Source organism: Apodemus sylvaticus, chromosome 9 (genome assembly GCF_947179515.1).
Source record: "Apodemus sylvaticus chromosome 9, mApoSyl1.1, whole genome shotgun sequence".
NCBI classification, from domain to species: Eukaryota; Metazoa; Chordata; class Mammalia; order Rodentia; family Muridae; genus Apodemus; species Apodemus sylvaticus.
The window spans coordinates 9,138,381-9,159,250 of NC_067480.1; the positions used below are offsets into that span (position 1 = coordinate 9,138,381).

Below are 20,870 nucleotides of genomic sequence, written 5' to 3' on the forward strand. Positions count from 1 at the left end.
ACCCGAGAGAGCCAGGCTTTGTGCTGCAGGTGTCTACCCCGTTCTCTTCCATCCTACCTGGGGATAAATTAACCCTTTGGGCTCAGGTCATCCCCCCTTCTCTGGAATCCCAAGGCATCTGTCATTTATGCTGATTTGTCCCCCTTGCTCCTCATGTCAGGGCACCTTAATTCCACCACACCTTTTACTTTAGAGAGGAGCTTCTCAGAGCTCAGCATAGGACCCTTACCCAAATGAAACACTGAGCTAATGATTATTAATACACATTGTGACAAAGAGCAAAACAAAAACAAAACAAAACAAAAATCCTGAAATTGGCGACCTTTGGGCTAGGTTAAAGAGGAGAAGAGGAAGCTGTGGAATTTACTCACGTTTTACATTTCAAAATAGTATTCACCACACTTAGAGAATACATTTGGGAAGATATAAAGCACAAGGTAAGGCACAAAGGCAAGTGACCTGGGTCTTCTGCTGTAGGAAGGATGTTTTGGATCAAACCAAGAGGCAATCCCCAACCTTAGACCAGGTGTGGAAAGCCCACCAATTATGGACACCTTTGGACTAGTGAAGCAAGAGGCACTTAGACCCTAGGGGCACACTGTCCTCACTAACCCTTCCTTATAATCCTGGACTAGAAAGAAACCTCTCGGCTCTGCTTTGAATTAAACAGAACACTGAACTATCACAGGATTTTCCCTGTCCAATTACATTAGAACAGAGAAGGTCTGGGATTAGACAGGGAACAGCCGGTGGAGCTAAGAGTTGTAGAGACAGGGAGCCTCTCAGAGGGGAGGAGAGGAACCGTGGCTTCCTATGTGAAGCCTGTGACAGTGTCCAGCCACAAGTAGCTGTGATTTCACAAGGTTAGAAATATTGAGATAAAGCTTTTATCATTATCAATTGGCTCTGAAATGACTATATTGACATCTTGTAAATTGTGATTTTATTGACATATAAATCTGTTTGACTAATTAGGCTTTAAGAGTCTTGAGTCTACTGGGTAATTAGGTGCTGAGATGGCTGATTGTGGGTGTGTGGGGCATTGCTTGGAAGCGAGAGGTATTTGGAACCCCTCTGGAAAAATGGCCCAGTGGGGCTAGAGAGTTGGCAGGCCCTTTTTAAATATTTCTCACAACAGTGAACAAGCAAATACAACTATGAAACAATGCAGACCATGGAACTCAAGAACACGGGGACCTGCAAAATCAATCCTGCTGTTCAGTATCGTGGTTTCAATGCTTCCCTTATTTGCAGATTCAGAAATCCACGCCTGATCTTTCAGTGATAAGAATCTATTCAGAAAATGTCTGCAGATATTTAAGGTTGAGAGGTTTCAAAGAAGATAGCTACCTTTGACTCACTGCTTCCACACCTAGCCTCTTCTCCCCACCCTCCCACTCCCCCCACTCCCATCCCCCACCCCCGCTTCTGAGTTTTCCGGTTGACATCGGGAAGGTTCATCTTATGCCACAGGAGTTGGTCCGATCTCACATCTGAGCCAAAAAGTTCTCTGGGTGTATGCGTCAAAATAACCTTTCAACCATCAAGCATCTGTTAGTACTCACATTATTGGTTATTTGGTAATTGTAAAATTCCTTATTCCGACCATATAATTGAGAGAAAAAAATCCTCCCTGAAATATAATGATTTAATGTTTTATTAAACATTTCAAAGAAGACGTGAAAGGCTGTGGGCAGCAGCAGAGTCAGCACGACAACCCACATTCTCACAGTCGGGTCCACAGCCAGGATGAATCCCTCAAGGAAAATGCAATAATATCCAACAAGGCAGCTCTATGAAAGTTCGCTCTGGAGCAGTGTGCATGCTCAAGAGTGTCAGCTGACGTCAGCACGCAACATGCCACTAAACTGGAGTGACTTGAAAGTAACGCGGTTTATCATTTCACACGGACAAGTCTGGAGCTAGTTCATTCAGTGGGTCAACGGCAAAACCTCGGCTCCAGCCCACGTCCACTCGGTTTTATCTTTATCCTCGGGCTTGTGCTCAAAGGGCTACAGGCAGCCTTAGCATCTGTTCTCCCACGGCTTCGATCGTGTCACTTGTCTTAAGACAGAGGGAAAAGACCTCTCTCAGAAGCCCTGCACTAACTCATTGGCTACAGTGTGCAATCTGTCAAGTCCCAAGGAAAACAGAGAACCCGGAAAAGGGAGTCAGACAATTTGGAACAACAGGGTCCAATCCCTCAAGTTCATGATACTTAAATAAAACCAGGGTTTCATCACAAAAGAAGAGAGGTTTGCAGCCCTGGAGGAGGAACATGTACCAACCAGTACCCCCAGAACTCCCAGGGACTAAACCACCAACCAAATAGTACACATGGAGGGACCCATGGCTCCAGGTACATATGTAGCAGAAGATGGCCTTTTCAGAAATTAATGAGAGGAGAGTCCATTGGTCCTGTGAAGACTTGATTCCCCAGAATAGGGGAATACAAGTCAGAAAATGGGGGGGGGGTGATCAGTGGGAGGGGGGATGGGACAGGGATCTTTTTGGAGGGGTAACTTGAAAAGGGGATATCACTTGAAAAGTAAATAAAGCAAATATCTAATTAAAAAAAAAAAAGAACATGGCAGACACACAACGGTTGGCAGGCACAGACTATGCACCAGAGCACATCCTTTGAAGAAATTAGAAACTCAGTTTCAAAGAGTTTCGTGCTCATTTCTGGCCTGGAAATACCTTGAGGGTTTGAAGCAGAGGAATAACATAAACAAACAAAAATGTTAAGGATTTTCAGTCCTTTATTCTTTATCAGTTTTTTTTGCTTCTCAACCTTTACGTGTGCTGAGCCAATCCTTTACTTACAGAGCAGGTACTTCTGGCTTCCTGCGACCCACCTGTAAAGCACACAGAGATAACAAGGCACAGCGCTTACCCCGGGCAAGTCCACCCTATCGGAAGGTGGACCTGCAAAGGGAGGCAAAGCAAGAGAGTGACTTGGAAAAGAGTGCTGGAGGAACACCTCATGCTGGCTGTAAGGGAGATTCAGTGAGGACCAGCGGCAGAGGTCTGCGCCACGTGCATGCCAGAGATCTATGAAGACGGACAGCAGCGAGGGGGGGGGGGTGGCAGGGAAGAAGATGTGGCAGCTGGCCTGACAGGATTTACTAAACTTGCATAGACAAGTTCAGGCCAGGTAGGGTTCTCAGGCCTTCACACTACACTTTCAGAAGCGTATCAGGACAGGGAAACAAAACACAAGGAAGAAGCCTTCTCAATACCTCATTTTAGAAGCTCACTTTGACTTCTGTGTGGGAAGGGCAAAACAAAACAAACCTAGTATGGGCTGGCCTGCAAGCAGGAGCTGCCGGACCCAGAGGTGGCAGCATTAGCATTGTCTTGGCACTTAGTACTTGGGGGTATTTTCGGCCTTTGTAGGGCATGGGACTATTTCTAAACAGTCAAGGGCTATTTAGAATCAGGCAGAGACTACTCTTCAAGAAATGTGCTAGGCCTGAGCTCAGCGAAGACAGAGTCTCAAGGAAGATTGTTAAAATTCAGATTCTGGTTTCCTTGGTCTGGGGTAGCAGCCAAGGGTTTCTGGTTCCAACAAGTTTCCAGGACAAGCCCATGCGTCAGGTCTGACTCCCACAGTGGGTGGAGTACTGGGGCGAAACTTGGCGCATGCTTGATTCACTTCCACCATCGCAGGCTTCAGAAGAGGAGGGACACACTGTGGTTCTCAGTATATCAGGGGAACTTGTCGTGTTTTAAACACCCAGGACCCACAAGGCCAGTGACTACCATGCCCAACAAAATGTGTAGCTCTCCTTTGTCAAGGTTTGTTTCACAGCTCTCTGCAGAAGGGAGAAACTTGTCCCAGTTGTTAAAGACCCCTTCTGGTCTTTTCTGCTAAGATCAGATTAAGCCTTTATATATTACAAGATTATTTCTCCTATGAAATCTTTCCTGAAAGTCGAGTGAGGTAGGCACTCTCAGCTTCCTCTAGAGTTCCCATCTGCATCCGGGTTTCCTCAGAAATACGTTTCTACTGTACCTTGCCTGTCTGACACCGAGATGTCAACTCCCATCCAAAGCATGCTTGTCTTCCAGATACCTTTGCCACAGCTACCCATTCCCCTATAACGTGGGCCCATCTGCTTTCCCACGTGGCTCTCCAGCTTCTTACGTCTAGATCCTCAGTGTAAAAATTGGCATGAGAACTAAAGACAGCCCAGGACACAAACTCTAAGACATATACTACAAACAACGAGCTAAGGAACTCTTCCTACCAAAGTCTCTGCGATGTCTACGCACCAGTCTGGATCGCCTGGTGGCCATGTTGACACCCAGTGGATAGCCCGAGAATGAGGACAACAGCGGAGAGACAATGTAAGTCAAAGTCAACCTGGAAAACCTCACAGTCTGAATTGGGAGTGCTCTCTATGCTGAACGTGATACACTGAAGGTGTGTCCCTATCTTAGATGAAAGCAGTTTATACTGGAAGATTCTGCTCCATTTCTGCCGCAAGGCATGTGTGCTCAGCTTGTCACGTGGCAGTCTTTGCCAATTCCTTCTCTCCAGTAGGTTTTGACCCCAACCACTCAAAACCAGAATCGCTATGAATGAATAGTCATGTAAGCCAAATTTTCTTTACCGGTTTCATTAAATTTTCTGGAACATGCTAATAATTAAAACTTAAAGAGCCAAGGACTTAGTTTTCATTACTTCCCAGCGAAATATATTTTTACATTTTACTGTATGTCACCAGAAATAAGTCAGTTTCCCAGTCAGCCCATGCCTGCGGAGCGTCAGATATTATTCCGCACTCTCACCCACTGGGGGTTTTTGGAGGAACTCCTCGGCCATGGCGACTGTGCATTCTCCTGGATAGGGCAGTAGCAGCACCTGGAGCTCTCTCTTGCTACCGGCTCTGTTTTCTGGATCAGTTCACAAGGACCTTCTTAGCTCCATGTGCTGACTTTACTCCACTTCCTGTTCTGCCCTGTTCTTTCCAGATACAGAATCTGACCCATCAAAGTCTTCCTTTTATCTATCTGGCTGAAGATGGAACCATGGGTCCTACTGCTGGAAAGGGCTCTAGACTTCAATCCACACGCAGATGTGAAACTTACTAATATTCACAGAAAATTCTCCCTCCCCTTTTAACTAGGACTGGGCTGAAGAAAGCTGATTTTGTCACAGCAGAACCAAGAAGAGCACCCCCTACACACACACACACACACACACACACACACACACACACACACACAAACCTTGGCTGCTTTACACTACGTCATTATAAATGTGTTAATAGATCTCTTTGAAAATAGAATTAAGAATTACTCCAGAACACAAAGCACAGGATAAGATTATATTTTATTAGAGATCTTATATTACATATTCCCAAAAAGTTATAAAAATCTTCCAAGAGAAAAATATCAAAACCTGTTGATTTCAATGAGCAAAATAATCAAAATGAAAGTAAACATTTTCTCTAGACAAAGGACTGTGAAAACATTTCAGCACGAGTACAACAAAGACACAGGAAGATAATTACAATGTCTTCTAATACCATACAGCATTTTCTTTGAATCGATATTTTTAGAATGCTGATATTTGAACCATGCACCTCTAAACAAAATTAAAATTTTAGAAAGTGGGGAGAGAGCAGCGAGACAATCTTGGTCCACCGAGCGTCTGTGTTAACGGATGTTATAAGCCTAACCAAACAGACCCCTGATGTCATGTCTGAAGTGTGTCTGGCTGTCCATACGTGCCAGAGAAACTCGATTTTTTTTTGTGACCATAACCCAAAGCAAAAAACACCCTCTCTTCACTTCCCTGATGTTGTAAAAATAACTTTAAAAAGCAGAAACTTGCTGGTTAAATAGAATTTCTGCTTCACCTGTGAGTAAGAAGCTGGTGGCCAGAACACAGGGCGGGTGGGTCCCCTGCGTCTGCGGTTTTTGTTTATTGTTTATGTCAGCCTCTGGTTTCATTTGGCCTCATCAGAACTTCTGTAGTGATTAAGCATAGCTACTTAACCACAGAGCACAGAGATCATCCACAGGAAGGTATACACTTAAGATACAACAAGAATATAGATCATATTCCTGGTGCTCGCGCTTGGTGAGCCCAGCTAGCGTCTGCAGAGCTCTACAGAAGGAAGTGGTTTTGCTGTATTGTAGTTGCTTGTTCCCCGACAAATGAGGAAGGGAATGTACGTCACATGCTTATTGCATGAAATTATACCCTTGCAATAGTCCTGTCAGCTCTGGTATTTCCTTAGTGAGTCTAGGCAAAGGAGTTTATGAACTCGACAGAACAGCAAATGTAGGAGCAGAGCTGAGGAATCCAGATGATGATGAGGCAGAAATGATTTTCTCTGTAACGTATTGGAATGGCAAGAGGGAAATGAAGGTTTAAAGTCAAATGATATTAAATTAGGTTAAGACACCGAGGAGAATTTTTCAAAAGTGTATATAGCCAGAGCATTCTTTCTATACTGAAATTAAATACTGTTATTCTATTAAAGAAATGACGATCTCAAATGAACTTAAAGGTCCTGTGGTGGAACATGGGCTGGACTAACACGTTGAGTTTACCACACACGAACGTTTGGAACATATTCTTTAGTAGGAACATCAAGATGAGCTACACACAGTGGATTTTAAAACAGTCTATTTTTAAAGCATTCTCTCTTTAACATGGTTAACTACTGTGAAATGCAAGTAGTACTTGGATCTCGTACATTACAAAATCCTTGCTTCAACTTGCAGTTTCCTTGGCAGCAGCATATTTTAATTAACAATATTTTTCTCCCTTGTTTTGTTTTCTGACATCTCAGTACATTCAAATAGTCAAAACGTTTAGAGCAACGCCACCACAAATGAAATGACACAGATCAGGATGTGGCCAGCATGATCAAGCAAAAAAATTACATAATTTATGTGTCCTAGAAAGTACCCACCCCTACCCCACCTCCCAATACCCCACCTCCCAAACAGTAATACGGACAGTAATAAGATTTAACAAGACTTATAAAAAAATAAGGCACATTTATTTTTGATATGGTAATTTAAAAATAGAAAACTCCACCTTGGAACACCTGTATTCAAATGAGCTGTATAGAAAGACACCTTGTGGTCCCTAAAATGGAATTGCTTCTTCTGTTTTAGTGACAATGGAATACATTGCACCTGTCCCACATTGTCAAGTAATGAAAATACACCTCTTTTTCTACTGGTGAGTGACTAAAATAATCACTTTTTTTTTTTTTAATGTATGGGTTGGAAAGAGTAGCCAAGAAGCTCATTGGGAAAGAGTATAAAAACCAACTATATTTATCATAAGGGTTGAGGGGTTGCACTTTTCCATATTATTTTAACACACATAATATTCAAATTTTACCAATGATTAATGATTACAACTACTTTGGCCATTAAGCTGTTACCTACCAACTTCTGATTTTGCTTTCTATTTAGGTCAAATGGGTTTTTTTTTTAAATAATACATAATCAGAGATAAGAATACATCTAGAGAATCTCCTTACAACCCCCAATGCAAACATAATTAGTTAGCATTTGACCTGAGATACAGTCTGTTGAGGGCTTGCTTGTCTTTCAATAGTTCTTCATCTTTTGTTACCTCAGTTCACACTGATAATGGCAGCTGTGGGACAAACTCAGAGAAAGAAACCTCTTTTAAAGCATGGCTTTTTCTTCTTTTCTTACTAGATTGTTAAAAAAAAAAAAAGAATCACAGACTTCATGTTGTCACAGTAGCCAGAAGCTGAAGTGATGAGCTGAGTTATTGCACGTGAACCCAAGGATGGTAACAGGCAGAGTTCCTCCACTGAGTCTGAGGGTCAGGTTCACCTCACGCGGATTCGGAATGTGCTGATCTCCATGGGGCTCAGGCTGACTTCGCTCATGTTCCGGGCGTCTGGTGGGGAGTGCATCAAGGACAGCGAGGAGGGGGTGAGGCTCTCCACAGCAAACTTGTTGAAAAGTTTCAGAACGGACATCTATAAAAAGCAAGTGACAAGATTTGCAGATTCCGACCAGCCCTGAGAGAAGAGCAGTAGCGCATCGATAAAGTCACTTTAAGACAAGCACAGGAAGGGATGTATTTAGATGCTGAAGTTCCCTTTTGAGAACATGAAGGAGAGAGGACATTGCATTCCAGAACACAAACGTCCCTGGAGACACATGGCTGTGAGCCACTCTCCCTTGCATTTCCTTTAGTTTTATATGAGGACATTTTCAATACAAGAGTGGACGTCTAAGAACCAAGAAATCCCAGCAGACTTGAAAACCATCAGATTCTTTGCTCAATTTTCTCCATAATAATGACGGTTATAAGCCAATTTCCCAAGCCCACTCCCAACAGAATTGAAAAATTAGACAGAGTTTCACAAAAACAATGGCTCATTGTGTTACAGGCCCCAATCTACAGGGACATTGGGAAAATATATTCATCACCTCTCCAGGTTATCCTAAAGTGTCTCTTGGAATAAAATCCCTCGATTATTCTTAAGACTTAACACATTAATACTAGAAGGTTCCTTAGGTATATTCAGATCATTAGTTCTAGAGTAGAAACACACAGGGAAAGTGGGGTAAAGAAAATCCATCCAAGTAAGCATTCTTCTCAGATCTTAGAATGAGTGTTAGTATGCAGAGTTGGGACAAGATAGCTTGAATCTGTTCTGTAGTGTGCCTATGGAGTTCTGGTAGAAAGTTGGCTTTGCCAAGTTGCTGGGCGGGCAGACCTAGCTATGTGCAGAGACCAGCCAGCTAGCTACTTTGTGAGTCCTGGCTCACTCAGAGGCAGGGGACTGGATGTTCCTCCTTCCAAGAAGATGCTGACAAACTGCCAGAAAAACTTGAGAAGAAAAATCAAGAATGGGCAACCAGCCAGCAGCGTGGGGACTCACGGGCTAACTGATCTCCACAGTGCTGACTCATACACAAATCTGGATCAATTAGGAGACCCAGATACACATCTATTTCTCCAAACAAGTCAACTGACATGACCTCAGCACAGCTGCCTCAGGGCTGTGCTCAATTCTTTCGTTGACCAAGGTTTTGATGTTTATGCCGTAACTTGATCGCTGTGCTTGTCATCTTTCAGTATTTTAAATCTGCCCTGGTCTTTGTGGAACATGGGTTTAAACTACCAGGGCCAAGCTATGTGGTATGCGACCACAGACAGCTCAGGGGAATTGAAAATGACGATAAGAGGTATAATGAGACTGACAGTCTCAAAATGGAAGACCAGAGATATGATAGGAACATTGCCTTCAAGAGTGTGCGAATTGGAGCTGACAAGAACAGAACTTTAGGTGGAGCAAGTGTTTTGTGGAAATGAGAAATCTTGAGCTGGCTTGCAGGCAAGGTAAACAGGAGTTCAAGGTAATGAAAGGCTATCTGCGGAAAGCGAGGATTCCAAAGCATACTGTCTGGACTAGGAAGAGACTCTTACCTTTCCCTGAGTAGTGGAACAGGGCAGCCCTGTGCCTCTGCTGGAGAACTGGCAATCAAACCCTTTCCTGTGGAGGATCAAGGCCGCCTCATCTGAATAACCTTTGCCCATCTGAAAACAAAAACACCAATATATCATACAGACACTGAAGTGATTATTTATAGCACCTCACACATTTCTTGGTGTCTGCGCATTTATTCAACAATGAGATACTATTAACTCATCCCTTCAAAGGTTCAAAGGTTACTATCCTCCCCAAGCCCTCAAGCTTACCTCGGAGGTCCTGGTTATATAACTTCATGCCTTTGTTGCCCCCATCACCCCTAAAGGCCTAGACTTCCTTTCTGATCACATATTAAAGATGTTTTATCAAAGTATCCACAAATAAAATCATTTAGTTTTTTTTCATATATACATGTATTGAATAAAACACACCTAAATTTTGTCCCAGTTTGGTCATGCGATGAGTTAACACCAGCCTTAACACGGGCACTTCTCTGTGCAACACTACATTTGGGGGATGCACTAATATTTTTACTCTTTAATGTGTTGCTTCATTATTTTTATGTAAGAGACATTTAAATTGAATCAGTTATGCTGTGCCCAGCCACATTTTATTAACTTGGTACGTCATTTAAGTTCATATTTCAGAGATCCTCCTGGGTGAAGAGAAAAACACCAAAGATAACTAGTGGCAAGGAGAATCATACATATATACACACATACATATATACATACACATACATACACACACATACATATATACATACATACACATACATATATACATACATACTTATTTACTTATTCATTGCAACAAACTTTCTTGCAGCCATCTAAATAGTGACTCCACAAGTGATTTGGATTTGGGGTGTGTGAAGTTAGAATTATCTTTATATATTTTGTTTTCTAAAGAGTAAAGACAGGGTCTGGGGAAGTGACTCTGAAGGAAAGCCCTTGCAGAGCGAGCCTGGTGGCTGGAGTTCAGATCCCCAGAACCTCCACGAAAGGCAGAGGCACAGTACAAGCACCAGTCATCTTGGCAGACCCCGTGAGAAAATGAGAGCTGGACACAGCAGCCTCTCTGGACACTCACAGGCCGGTTAGCCTGGCCTGCTCAGCAGTAAGGACACCTCGCCTCAAACAAGGCACAAAGGCAGGAACTAGCACCCAAAGGCTTCTTCTAACTTCCACATGTGACTCTCCCCCACATACTCACATATAAACTCACACACACACACACACACACACACACACACACACACACACGAAAATAAAGCAAAGTGCAAAGATATTTGTGAGGATGAGCAAATGAATTAAAAATCACTGGAACTTTGATGAGTCGCAGTTATACCTAAGAGAGCTTCCTGCTGCTAGAGTCTGGGAGGAACACAAGTTACTGCTCTTCTCCAGCCGGAGTCAGCATGGCCGTCTTCACTACAGGACAAGCTCTGCGTAATGTGCTACAGAGATCTCTTTTCTGAGAAACTGCATTGCATTTGATGCTAAGGGGCCTGAGCATTTAAAGCTGTCCTCACCCCAGAGTGCCTGGGACAGCATATGTTATGAGGCTTTGCACTGCCAATTTCTCAATGGCATTGCAAGGGAGGGAAAAACAATGCCATGGGTCATGAGGTGACGTTGACAAACACAACAGCTCTAAGTGTGTACATGATAAAGATGTCTAGCAAAACTTCAACAAAACGCTGTGTCCTGCCACACACCTCACAGCAGAATAGCACATAGAGAACCCTCCACTGATTACTCACCGATCACCATATGAATAGCAAAGGGAACCCAATCCCCACCAACCAAGGCACCTGGGAACAGTGACTTATTTAAGCATCGATTTGTCTACAAGATGGAACTAATGTTGGTATACTTCCTGCATAAATTCATCCTGTGGATGACTCCTGAGGAATTCTGTCTATAGTGGTGGTCTCACAGAACTTAAAGGGATAGGGTGTATTAGTCCAGAAGCCAAAGATTAGTGACTCAGAGCCTAGGTAGGACTCAGTCAGCCCAAAACTGTCTCCACGCTCTGCAATTCAGTAGCTGTGTTCAGTAAAACTGGGTTTTCTTTTTTCTATACAATCAAAAGGAAGTGAAATAATCCAAAGATGTAGTCTAGTGTTTGAATAGGATGCCCTTGGCATGTTCACTGTTTGTGTTTTTACCAGAAATTCACCACAAAGGTGATTATTTTATAAATATTACAAGTTAATACAAATGGAATTTTTATTAATAAATTTCTACAATGACATTGTAACTTTTTAGCTAAAGAATAAAGGAACTGTTAAATTACATATCTATAGTTACATGTCAAAGCCCCAATCTGTCTACATGTGGACTCACAGATTAGATGGCCTCTTAATCAAACTCCTCCAGAAGCACTTGTCACTATCAACCTAAAGCATGCAGCATTTTAACTTTCTGGACCATTTATGAAAACTACTTAAGAAGATTCCATATATATATATATATATATATATATATATATATATATATATACACATACATACACACACACACACACACATATGCAAGAAATGTAAATGGAATTGCCAAATGATGGAGAAGAGATGCCCCAGACAGACATCTCTCACCACTAAGTGAAACTTCCAGCTCCAGGAATGGGTCACATCTAGTTGACTCTTTGGTCAAAGGACACTGTGAGAACTATCAAATACCATGGGCTCTTGCCAAGGCTAACTGATTGTCCTCAGTGAACAAAAGATAAAGCCCTCTTGCTGAAGACACAACTTATGTATCTCACTGGGTAGAAGCTCCAGCTTCATTTAAATTCCTATTCATAAATTCATAAATCTACGGTTCCACTAAAGGAATAGAGCAATGAAATGGCTGCTAAGAGCACGCCACAGCCCTGGATCAGCGGCGTGCTCAGCAATCATCAGAGGAGCTTCTCCAGCAGGCCACAGGAACTACGACCGAGAGCTACAACTGGACATCGGCAGAGAGTAAGAGACTTTAGAGCACATTTCCTCAACAAGATGTCTCCACCAAACTCCCTCCCCTCGGGGCTCAGGGATCTGTGCAGAAGAGGAGGCAGACTGTTTAAGAGCCGGAGGCAATGGATGACTCCAAGGAAACAGTGTCTTCCAGACACAACAGGAGGGACATGCATGAACTCACAGAGACTGAGGCAGCATGCACAGGTTCAAGTCAGAGTGGAGATATTGACACGACCTCCACCCCTAACCAAGGAGCTATCTGCAACTGACAGCCACTTGCAAAGGGAAAATTAGTCTTCTCCAGTGGAGTCTCGGTGTGTATATTGCTACAGCTCAGGAAAGGTCCATGCCCAGGGGTTGTTGGCCAATACAACATAAACTCAACGGTATTTTGTAAACCTTTAGTCTTACTGGCTTTCTCTGGGTGGGCCTGAGACTCCTTAAGGCATGCCCTCTTGCAACTAGCCACTCTGGAGAGGACATGTGTAAACACTGGCAAATGCCTGCTCCAACTAAACCCTCAGCCTCAGACAACAGCAGCCTCCACTAATGGGAGCCGGTCTGCCCAGTCCTAGTGCTGAGGTGGGTCATAGTTGTGGGCTTTCACTACGAAAGAAGCTATGTGCAACGGACACACCTGAGGGCAGGCACAATGCCCAGCCGCAGATGGCCAATACAAACCAAACCCAAGGGAATTTTTGTAGACTTTGGTCTCATACTGCTTTATTGATGGGTATTTTTTTTAATCTTATTTGTCTTTTACTTAATTGAATAGTTTCTGATTTAGTGTTTTGCCTATTTGAGAGAGTGAGGAAGGGGGAGGGGGAGGGGGGGAAGGGGAAGAGAGAGAGAGAGAGAGAGAGAGAGAGAGAGAGAGAGAGAGAGAATGAATAGGGCATGATGCTCTTGATGGAATTCTTGAATGGGTGGTGGCGGGGTGGAGCATGATCAGAATATATTCCATGAAGTTTTTCAATAGAAGAAAGTAAATCAAAAATAGGAAAACTCTTGAGTTGAATATACATTCAAAAGTTTATACATTCACGCAGGTATACCATGTGCTCTAAGAAAGTAAAGAGATGGTGAAATAATTTTTAAAAATCCACTAACATGTTATTAATATCAGGACCTCAGAGAAGGAGGGGAATGAGGGTGTGCAACCTCTGAAAACTGCACCAAACACTATGCTAGACGAACAGGCCAGGTCACATGTGAGCATGAGTCACTGCACTCAGTGTTCAACAGTCAACAACCCTTTCAGAAGTCGTTCCCAGAGATAAGATCAATATACGCAGGGCTGAGCTGTGAGGTCGGTCCTGCAAATGGATGGGCAAAGAGGTCTGTCCAAAGCACCCTCAGAAAGGCTGGGACCAGAGAGAGCCGGGTCAAGTGAGGCCTGGTTCCACAAACCAGGCAAGAGGTTTTCAATAACCATTAAGTTTCAGTAAATACAGGGAGCTGGGTTAGAGTTCTTCAGTAGATCAAAGCACTGTGACAGGGACAGGGACGATTAATACAGGCTGTACACAACCACAGTGACAATGACTAACACATACTGAAACAGGCTGTACACCAGACAAGACATATAATGGTTTGCACAGACAAACTCACTTTATGTCTCAACAACCTTTATAATGGTTAAGAGAGCTAAGGAAATAATGTACTATTATTTCACTAATGTACTATTGGCAAGTTTGGCTATGTAGGAATAGCCCGGCGGTGACAAAGCACTGGTCACTCACAACCCTTGTTTAGCACCCCAGGACCTACCTAACTCACTGGTGAGCTACACCTCGGTAAGGGAAGATGAGAAGGGCTAGTCCTCAGCACTTCCAGCAGTGTTTCTCCCTTATTTCCAAGCTAAGTAAGAGACAGCACAGGATGAGCCCCTGACTCTGAGCAGATCCTCCAGGGACAGCATGGGCCATACAGACTCCTTATAGGACTTCAAGGCGTTCATATACGAAGGCACAGCTAAATACCTTGTAGGAAGATGTCTCTAAACTGCTCATATTCTTCAAGAAGTTAGACATTCAGAAGTATATTTAGTAACCCACAGAACACCCACCTTCATTGTTTTCTGGCAGGGAGAGCCTCAGAAAATCCCACGGTTCACTGCAAGTCCCAAGACAAAGAACTGTAACCAGTAAAGATTCAGTCTCCAGGACACTCATTAAAATGCCCAGTAATAGTTCTTGGTGTTGATCAACAAGATAAGACAAGATCAACAAGATAAGCTGTTAAGGAAAGGTGAGCAGGTGTTCTTAGATATGTACAACAAAGAACACCCCACCCCTTCAATTTTCACCTTCTCAGAAGCTAGGGAGATCAATAAAGCACCAATCAGTTCTTATAAAGAAGGAGAAACAAAAACCTCAAAGTGCCATTTATAAGAAGGGGTGGTGGTGGTATAAACAAGTGGTGTGTGTGTGTGTGTGCGAGAGAGAGAGAGAGAGAGAGAGAGAGAGAGAGAGAGAGAGAGAGAGAGAGAGAGAGAGATTCACATTAGAAGCAACACTGACTTTGAAATGCTTGGTTAACTATTTGTAAGAACACCGTTAACCTTAAAAATAAAAATCACACAGAGCACAGAGCAATATGCGCGAATCAAATGAGAATGTCACAACAAAAATAACAATGGAGCAAGTTGAGAAAATGTGGGCTACATAGACTTTCTCAAAGCCGTAAAGCTGGATGGCCCCACCTCTGAGTGGGATGCTGGGCAGCATATCTCTTCGGCTTGCTCAGTTCCAAGAGCGATTTGCAGGTCCACCCTGCAGAGCTCTGATGTATAATCTATCTTCCCATGGGAGCCGCAGGGATCTGAATGGGGATGGCCCCCACTGGCTCATATATTGGTGGAACTGTTTGGGAAGGATCAGGATGTGGGAGGTGTGGCCTCGTTGGAGGAGGTGTGTCGCTGGGGTGGGCTTTGAGCTTTCCAAAGCCCACACCCTTCCTAGTTAGCCTCCCTTTCTACATCTCCTGGTTGTTGCCCGAAGATGTGAGCTCTCAGCTACTGCTGCATGCCAGTGGCCTGCCTGCTCCATGCTTCCTGCCATGACGACAATGGACTAGACCCTGAAACTGCAAGCATGCCCCAATTACATGCTCTCTTGTTATAAGTTGCCTTCGTCACAGTGTCTTAGGACAGCACTGGGAAGTAACTACGATAGGAGTCTTTCTTTCAGCATCTTTGCTAACAAGAATCCCTTTCCTTAAAGAGCTATGCTTTCTTGGTGCCCCGGATTTTGCTGCTTCGTATACTCTGGCAGAGCTCATGTTACCCAGGTTTCAAACCTTTGAAGAAGCTCCATCTGCAGATGGCAAAGGGAGGGCAGAGTGATCAAGGGGAGGCAGCCAGCTCACAGCAGCAGGGTGACGAGGCGCATTAGGTGAGAAGTTAGCGGTCACCTTCGCAGGCAGTGGCTGGAATGAGCTAGCTCACACCACACTCTGTGACAGGGCTCCTGAGGCGTCTGCCATCTCATTACAAATACACAGAATGGAATCGCTTTTCAAATACAGAAAGTGCAAGCGTAAACATGCCTACATAAAAGGATAACCTCATCTGCTAATAACAGAAGAATGCCCACAAGTTTGGAACTTTCACAAACAAAAACAGTAATCCTAAAAAAAAAAAATCAAACAACACCTTCTGAATCCACAAACAGGACTCAGAAAAAAGACCTAATAGGGGATTTTATCTTAATTTAATCTGTAACATTTATTTTAAATGGAGGTGACTTATTAGTTTCTAATCTCAAAAGGGAAGGTTTTCCTAAATTTTCATTTTAATCTATTTTAAATAAATTACATTAAGTAATTATTTAGATTGTTATTAAATGTCTAGGCTCTGCTATCTATAGACAAACAGAACCAGAATCATCAAGTTGGATACACTTGTTAAAATTTTTGTTTCTGAAGATTGTAGACATGAGCTCAGTATAGAGAATCTGAGGACTGGTACTCAATTTACCCACAGAATCACCTTCCCGCCCAACCTGGCGTTTCTCACTCTCACTGCAAGTCCAGCCCTTGTGACCTCTCTCACTGGTCTCTGAACCCATAATTCTTTTTATCCACGATCAGCTAAGAATGGGGATGGGGCAGAAATGGTACCCCACGACGCCACTAGTTATAGTTAGCAGGCAGGAAGGGACAAGTGCCTTTGCTAGACCTCTTGGGAAAATGTTAGCTGACACGCTGGCAGTGCAAACATTGGGTCTCGCGTGGACATGGGCATGTGCATCAGTGAGGCGCTGTGGGGAAGGAGCTACAGTATCCAGATGACTCCCACTGCTGTACACTGAATGCTGCCAGCACATGGAGCCAGGAAGCCAACTCAGAACCCTGGAATGGAGGCTGTGATTCACCCATCATTCCTCTCTGGCTCTGCAGTTACTTCTTTGGCATCTTGTGGAGTTACAATGGATACATTTTTTTTTTTTTTAGGCAGCAACTTTGTTGAGACAATACACCAGCCTCACCAAACAATGCTCTTTCCTTTCTCAAAGGTTAAGGGACAAAGAGCAACTTTTTATAGGTTTCAATGGACCAGTGAACCTCCTGTGCTGTCAACTTAGAACACATGCTCAGAGTCCAAAGCTAACACAGGACTGGCCCATAGATCCGATCAGAGAAACAGCCTGTGCCTTCAGCTCCGGCTCCAGTTCATCAGGGGACAATGGCGGTGACATTTCAGTTCTTCCTGTTCAGATTTCAATGTATGCTTGCTCTCTCTTCCCTCTGCCCCAGAGCTCTCCTCGCTCCTCACAGTCACATGCTGTAAGCATCATCAGGACCAACGGCGGCTTTACGGGGTGTTTCTGTCTTCCAGAGCCTTTCCAAATATCGTTTTGCTTCTCATAACATTCTTGGTGCAGGTATGCCTGACCTAGACTCAGCTAAGTTAGCAGTCTGAAGGTCTATGAGGAGGCAGGTGGCTGCAGTCTGGACAGAGTCCGAATACACAAGGACATCAACTAATCTGGTAGGAAATGGGATTTTTCACGCGGGTGATGCTAACTAGTTTTAACTGTCAACTTCACACAGGCCAGTGTCATCTACAGGGAAACCCCAGAGTGAGGAGCTGTTGTTACCAGTTTTGCTTGTGGATATGTCAGAGAGATATTCTTTTGTTCGATTGATATAGATGGATGCAGTCCACTGCAGGCAGTACCATTTCCCTAGTCGGTGGTCTAGGGCTATAAAAGAACACTAGCTAAGCAGGAGACTGGGAGTAGGGCCTGAAGAGCCCGCCCTCCACAGCTTCTGCTCTAGGTTCCTGTCCCGACTGCCCTCAGTGAGAGGCTGATACCCAAGAGTGCTAAACTGAAGTAAAACATTTCCTCCCTGATGTTCCTTTGGGCCAGGGTGTTTGATCACAGCAACAGAGACAGAGGCAGACTACAACAGGAAGTAATCAGACTCCTATAATTGGAAGACAGCCAACAAAAAGACCATCAAGAAGTTACCATTAAAAAGCAATGATGTAGCCTTGGACTACAGAGGTGACTCTACTCTCCACTGAGTGATTCAGTGGGACTCCATGGAAACCACGCCTTTAACACAATCCCAGGAGAGGAGTCATCTATAACTGAGGCTGGGGGACGCTGGTCAGAATTCCCCCTGATGTCAGGCCCTTGGCGTTCTCAGGCTGCCTATGACCCCTGCATCTATGTCGACACGTGGGCTCCTGTGCTATGGAACCTTGCCTGCTCTCTACTCTTCTGTTGCCTTTCAGCTTATGAATTAGTGACATGTTACCTCAAAGACGCTACCCACCCCTCAGCTGCTCGTTCCAGGGGCCACGCTGGCCTTCATGGGTCAAAAGAGAAGACATAAAAGAACCTGGAAAAACACTAGAGGGAACAGCCTCACAATTTATGTATTCAAAGGAAGATCCCGTCCCAAGGGGCAGAAGAAGAGCTAAGCGCCCATATTCTGGCCACGGGTGCCGCTCCTGACTTCACACTTGCCCTTCCTTCTGCAGAGATCTTCCTCTCACTGTCCTTACAGCCTCTCAGAAACCTGGATGGAGCATCATAGCCTGACCTCTCTGGGCTTCTACCCCAGTTCTCCCTCCCTGAGGGGCTTCTCTCCACCCCAGCAAGCATGTACCGCCTGCTCTGAACTGGCCCCATTTGCCACCCCTCACTCTCACCACCATTTAACGTGGTTATCTAGTTTTTCTTCTGCAGTTATCTTTCTCCTCCGACTAGAAATGACACTTGAGGAGCCAAGGGCATCTGTCTGTCTGCTGCCAGCTGTGAGTGCAGTACCTGGCTAAGAGCTAGAATGCTTAACACAGATTCTGCATGCTCACCTCACATGATCAAACAAGTGAGACTGCATAAACACGCACATGAAGCTATGCAGCTATGAGGCTATGCAGTTATGAGGCTATGCAGCTATGTGGCTATGCAGCTATGAGGCTATGCACTGTTTTCATTATTTCAGGTCATGCAGCTTCCTGCATAGCCTGGCGTAAGTTCCTTATCTTGGGTATGAGGTCTGTAAATGCCTAAACGTCCACAGCGTAGACATCCATCCTTTCTTACCTAGCTTGCCTTCTTTAATCTTAAGTCCTTCTCTCGTGTTAGGTTGAGTTCCTTCCGGTCTTCGCACTGACTCCACTTGCTCCGAGCTATTTCCCACAGCATCCCTGTCACATACTACATCCAGCTGTGCAGTTGCTAGTAACATCTGAACAGTTGTATCACACTCAATCTGTAATCACTCCACATGCAACCTTTTCTACTTTAAAATATGGACATAAATACAAACTGAAGCACACTAGCAGTCACACCGGAAACCTAAGAAATCCTTTCCAGCCTCTTCCTCAAACATCCTGAAAGTTGGTTTTCAACACCAGGGCAAGATTTACAACATTTTCAAACAAAAGATATAGAAAAACAAAGCATCTGTTGTGGACAGAACACTCAGTGTTTCTCTGACTTTCAGAACACTGGCTAACAAACCGAAGTCAATGAAGTGACCAGAACTGAAGAGCCTGGCTCTGCCCCATCATGAGACCCCAGGCCAGCATAGGCTTCAGCTCATGGTGAAGGGTCAAGCTCTGACCAATCCACCACACAGGACTGCTCGGGGAGGTAAAGAAATCAACATTGGAATATTTGCTAAACCAGAGAAACTGCAAATTAACAGTATAGTGGACAAAAGGGGATGTTCTTGTAATTATTTCACAATGCACAGGGACACCTGCTACATGTTATTTTGAAGTTTTTATTAATCTATGTGTGTGGTTTTGCTCTGTGTATGTGTGTGTGTGTGTGTGTGTAAACACAAAGTCTAGACGAGTCGGGGAGGGGAGCCCTGGATTTTTAGTTACAGGCAGTTATGAGCTACTCATCAGGGTTCCTGGGAACTGAACTCAGGCCTTCTGCAAGAGTGGGCCCTGCCGTACACCAACTGCTCCAAAGCTTACCCCTTGAACCAGGTACAGAACATAAGAAACAAGCTCATGCAGACATATTTTGGCATTTACCTTTGACTGTATTGTCCGCAGATTGACCAAATGGATATCACACGGTAGAGAGGACTGCAGCAGAGGAAATTCACTCAGCAGCTCAAGGGCGGGGGAGGGGAGCTGGCCACTCAGCACCATGGGGAGGAAGGGATGGTTGAGGAAGGAGGAAGTCATGTGGCTGAGGAGGGAAGGGTAGCTGACAGGGCTCTTCTTGTCTTCTTCCTGTCAAGAAAAAGCACAAAAGCTTACACGTTTTATATCTGCAGCTCCCATCGAATCAGTTCACTGTCTGACAAAGTTTAAATATAAAAATACATGACCCCTGTGAGGTATACTTCCTAGATGACCACCACAGAACATACACAGTAGAATGCCAAGCTCATAGAAGACAATCCGACAGTGTCCAGTAACTCACACTTTAACCATCTCCTGCACCTACTTAATACTGAACACACTAAAGACAAATTCCACTTTTTTGATAATAAGAAGCTTTTTATGAAAACTCCCAACCTACCACAAACCCTTCAAAGTACAAGAAATGTAATGTCCCATATCTCACACAATGTCAAATGTCACACCCTCCTCAGGGTTTTACCAACACACTCTTGAGTTCATCTGACACATTTAAGGAGGTATATATGGATCTAAAGCTATATTACATAAATGATTAAAAAAAAAAACCTTTGAAACCTAAACCTTGTCAACTGATGCAATTAAAATCAACCCAACCCAACCCAACCCAAGCGAACGAAACAAAAAGAAACCAAACCAGCTGCTTGTATTGGCTATGTGCTTATAACTCCAGTGCTGCAAACAGAAATTAGCAGTCTTGGCTAAACGCTGAGCTACAGCCAGCCTGAGCTACATGAGACTACTAAAACTATAAACAAAACAAAAGAATCTGATGTCTCAAGACCTAAAAACACTGGCAGCATATTTACATCATCTGTGATCT

General features: G+C 43.9%; 1 protein-coding gene across 1 annotated transcript in view; it reads right to left on the bottom strand.

Annotated features, from left to right (window-relative positions):
* Nucleotides 1–5,324: 5,324 nt before the first annotated feature.
* The window catches only part of Man2a1 (mannosidase alpha class 2A member 1), a 162,371-nt gene continuing 146,825 nt past the window's right edge, over nucleotides 5,325–20,870 (bottom strand). Inside the window, exons 20-22 of the mRNA XM_052191903.1 lie at nucleotides 19,934–20,137; nucleotides 9,452–9,562; nucleotides 5,325–7,991 (exon numbers count right to left, since the gene is read on the bottom strand). Of these exons, the coding sequence (XP_052047863.1) occupies nucleotides 7,839–7,991; nucleotides 9,452–9,562; nucleotides 19,934–20,137 (468 nt within the window). The 3' untranslated portion in view covers nucleotides 5,325–7,838. The remainder of the gene's footprint in view (nucleotides 7,992–9,451; nucleotides 9,563–19,933; nucleotides 20,138–20,870) is intronic.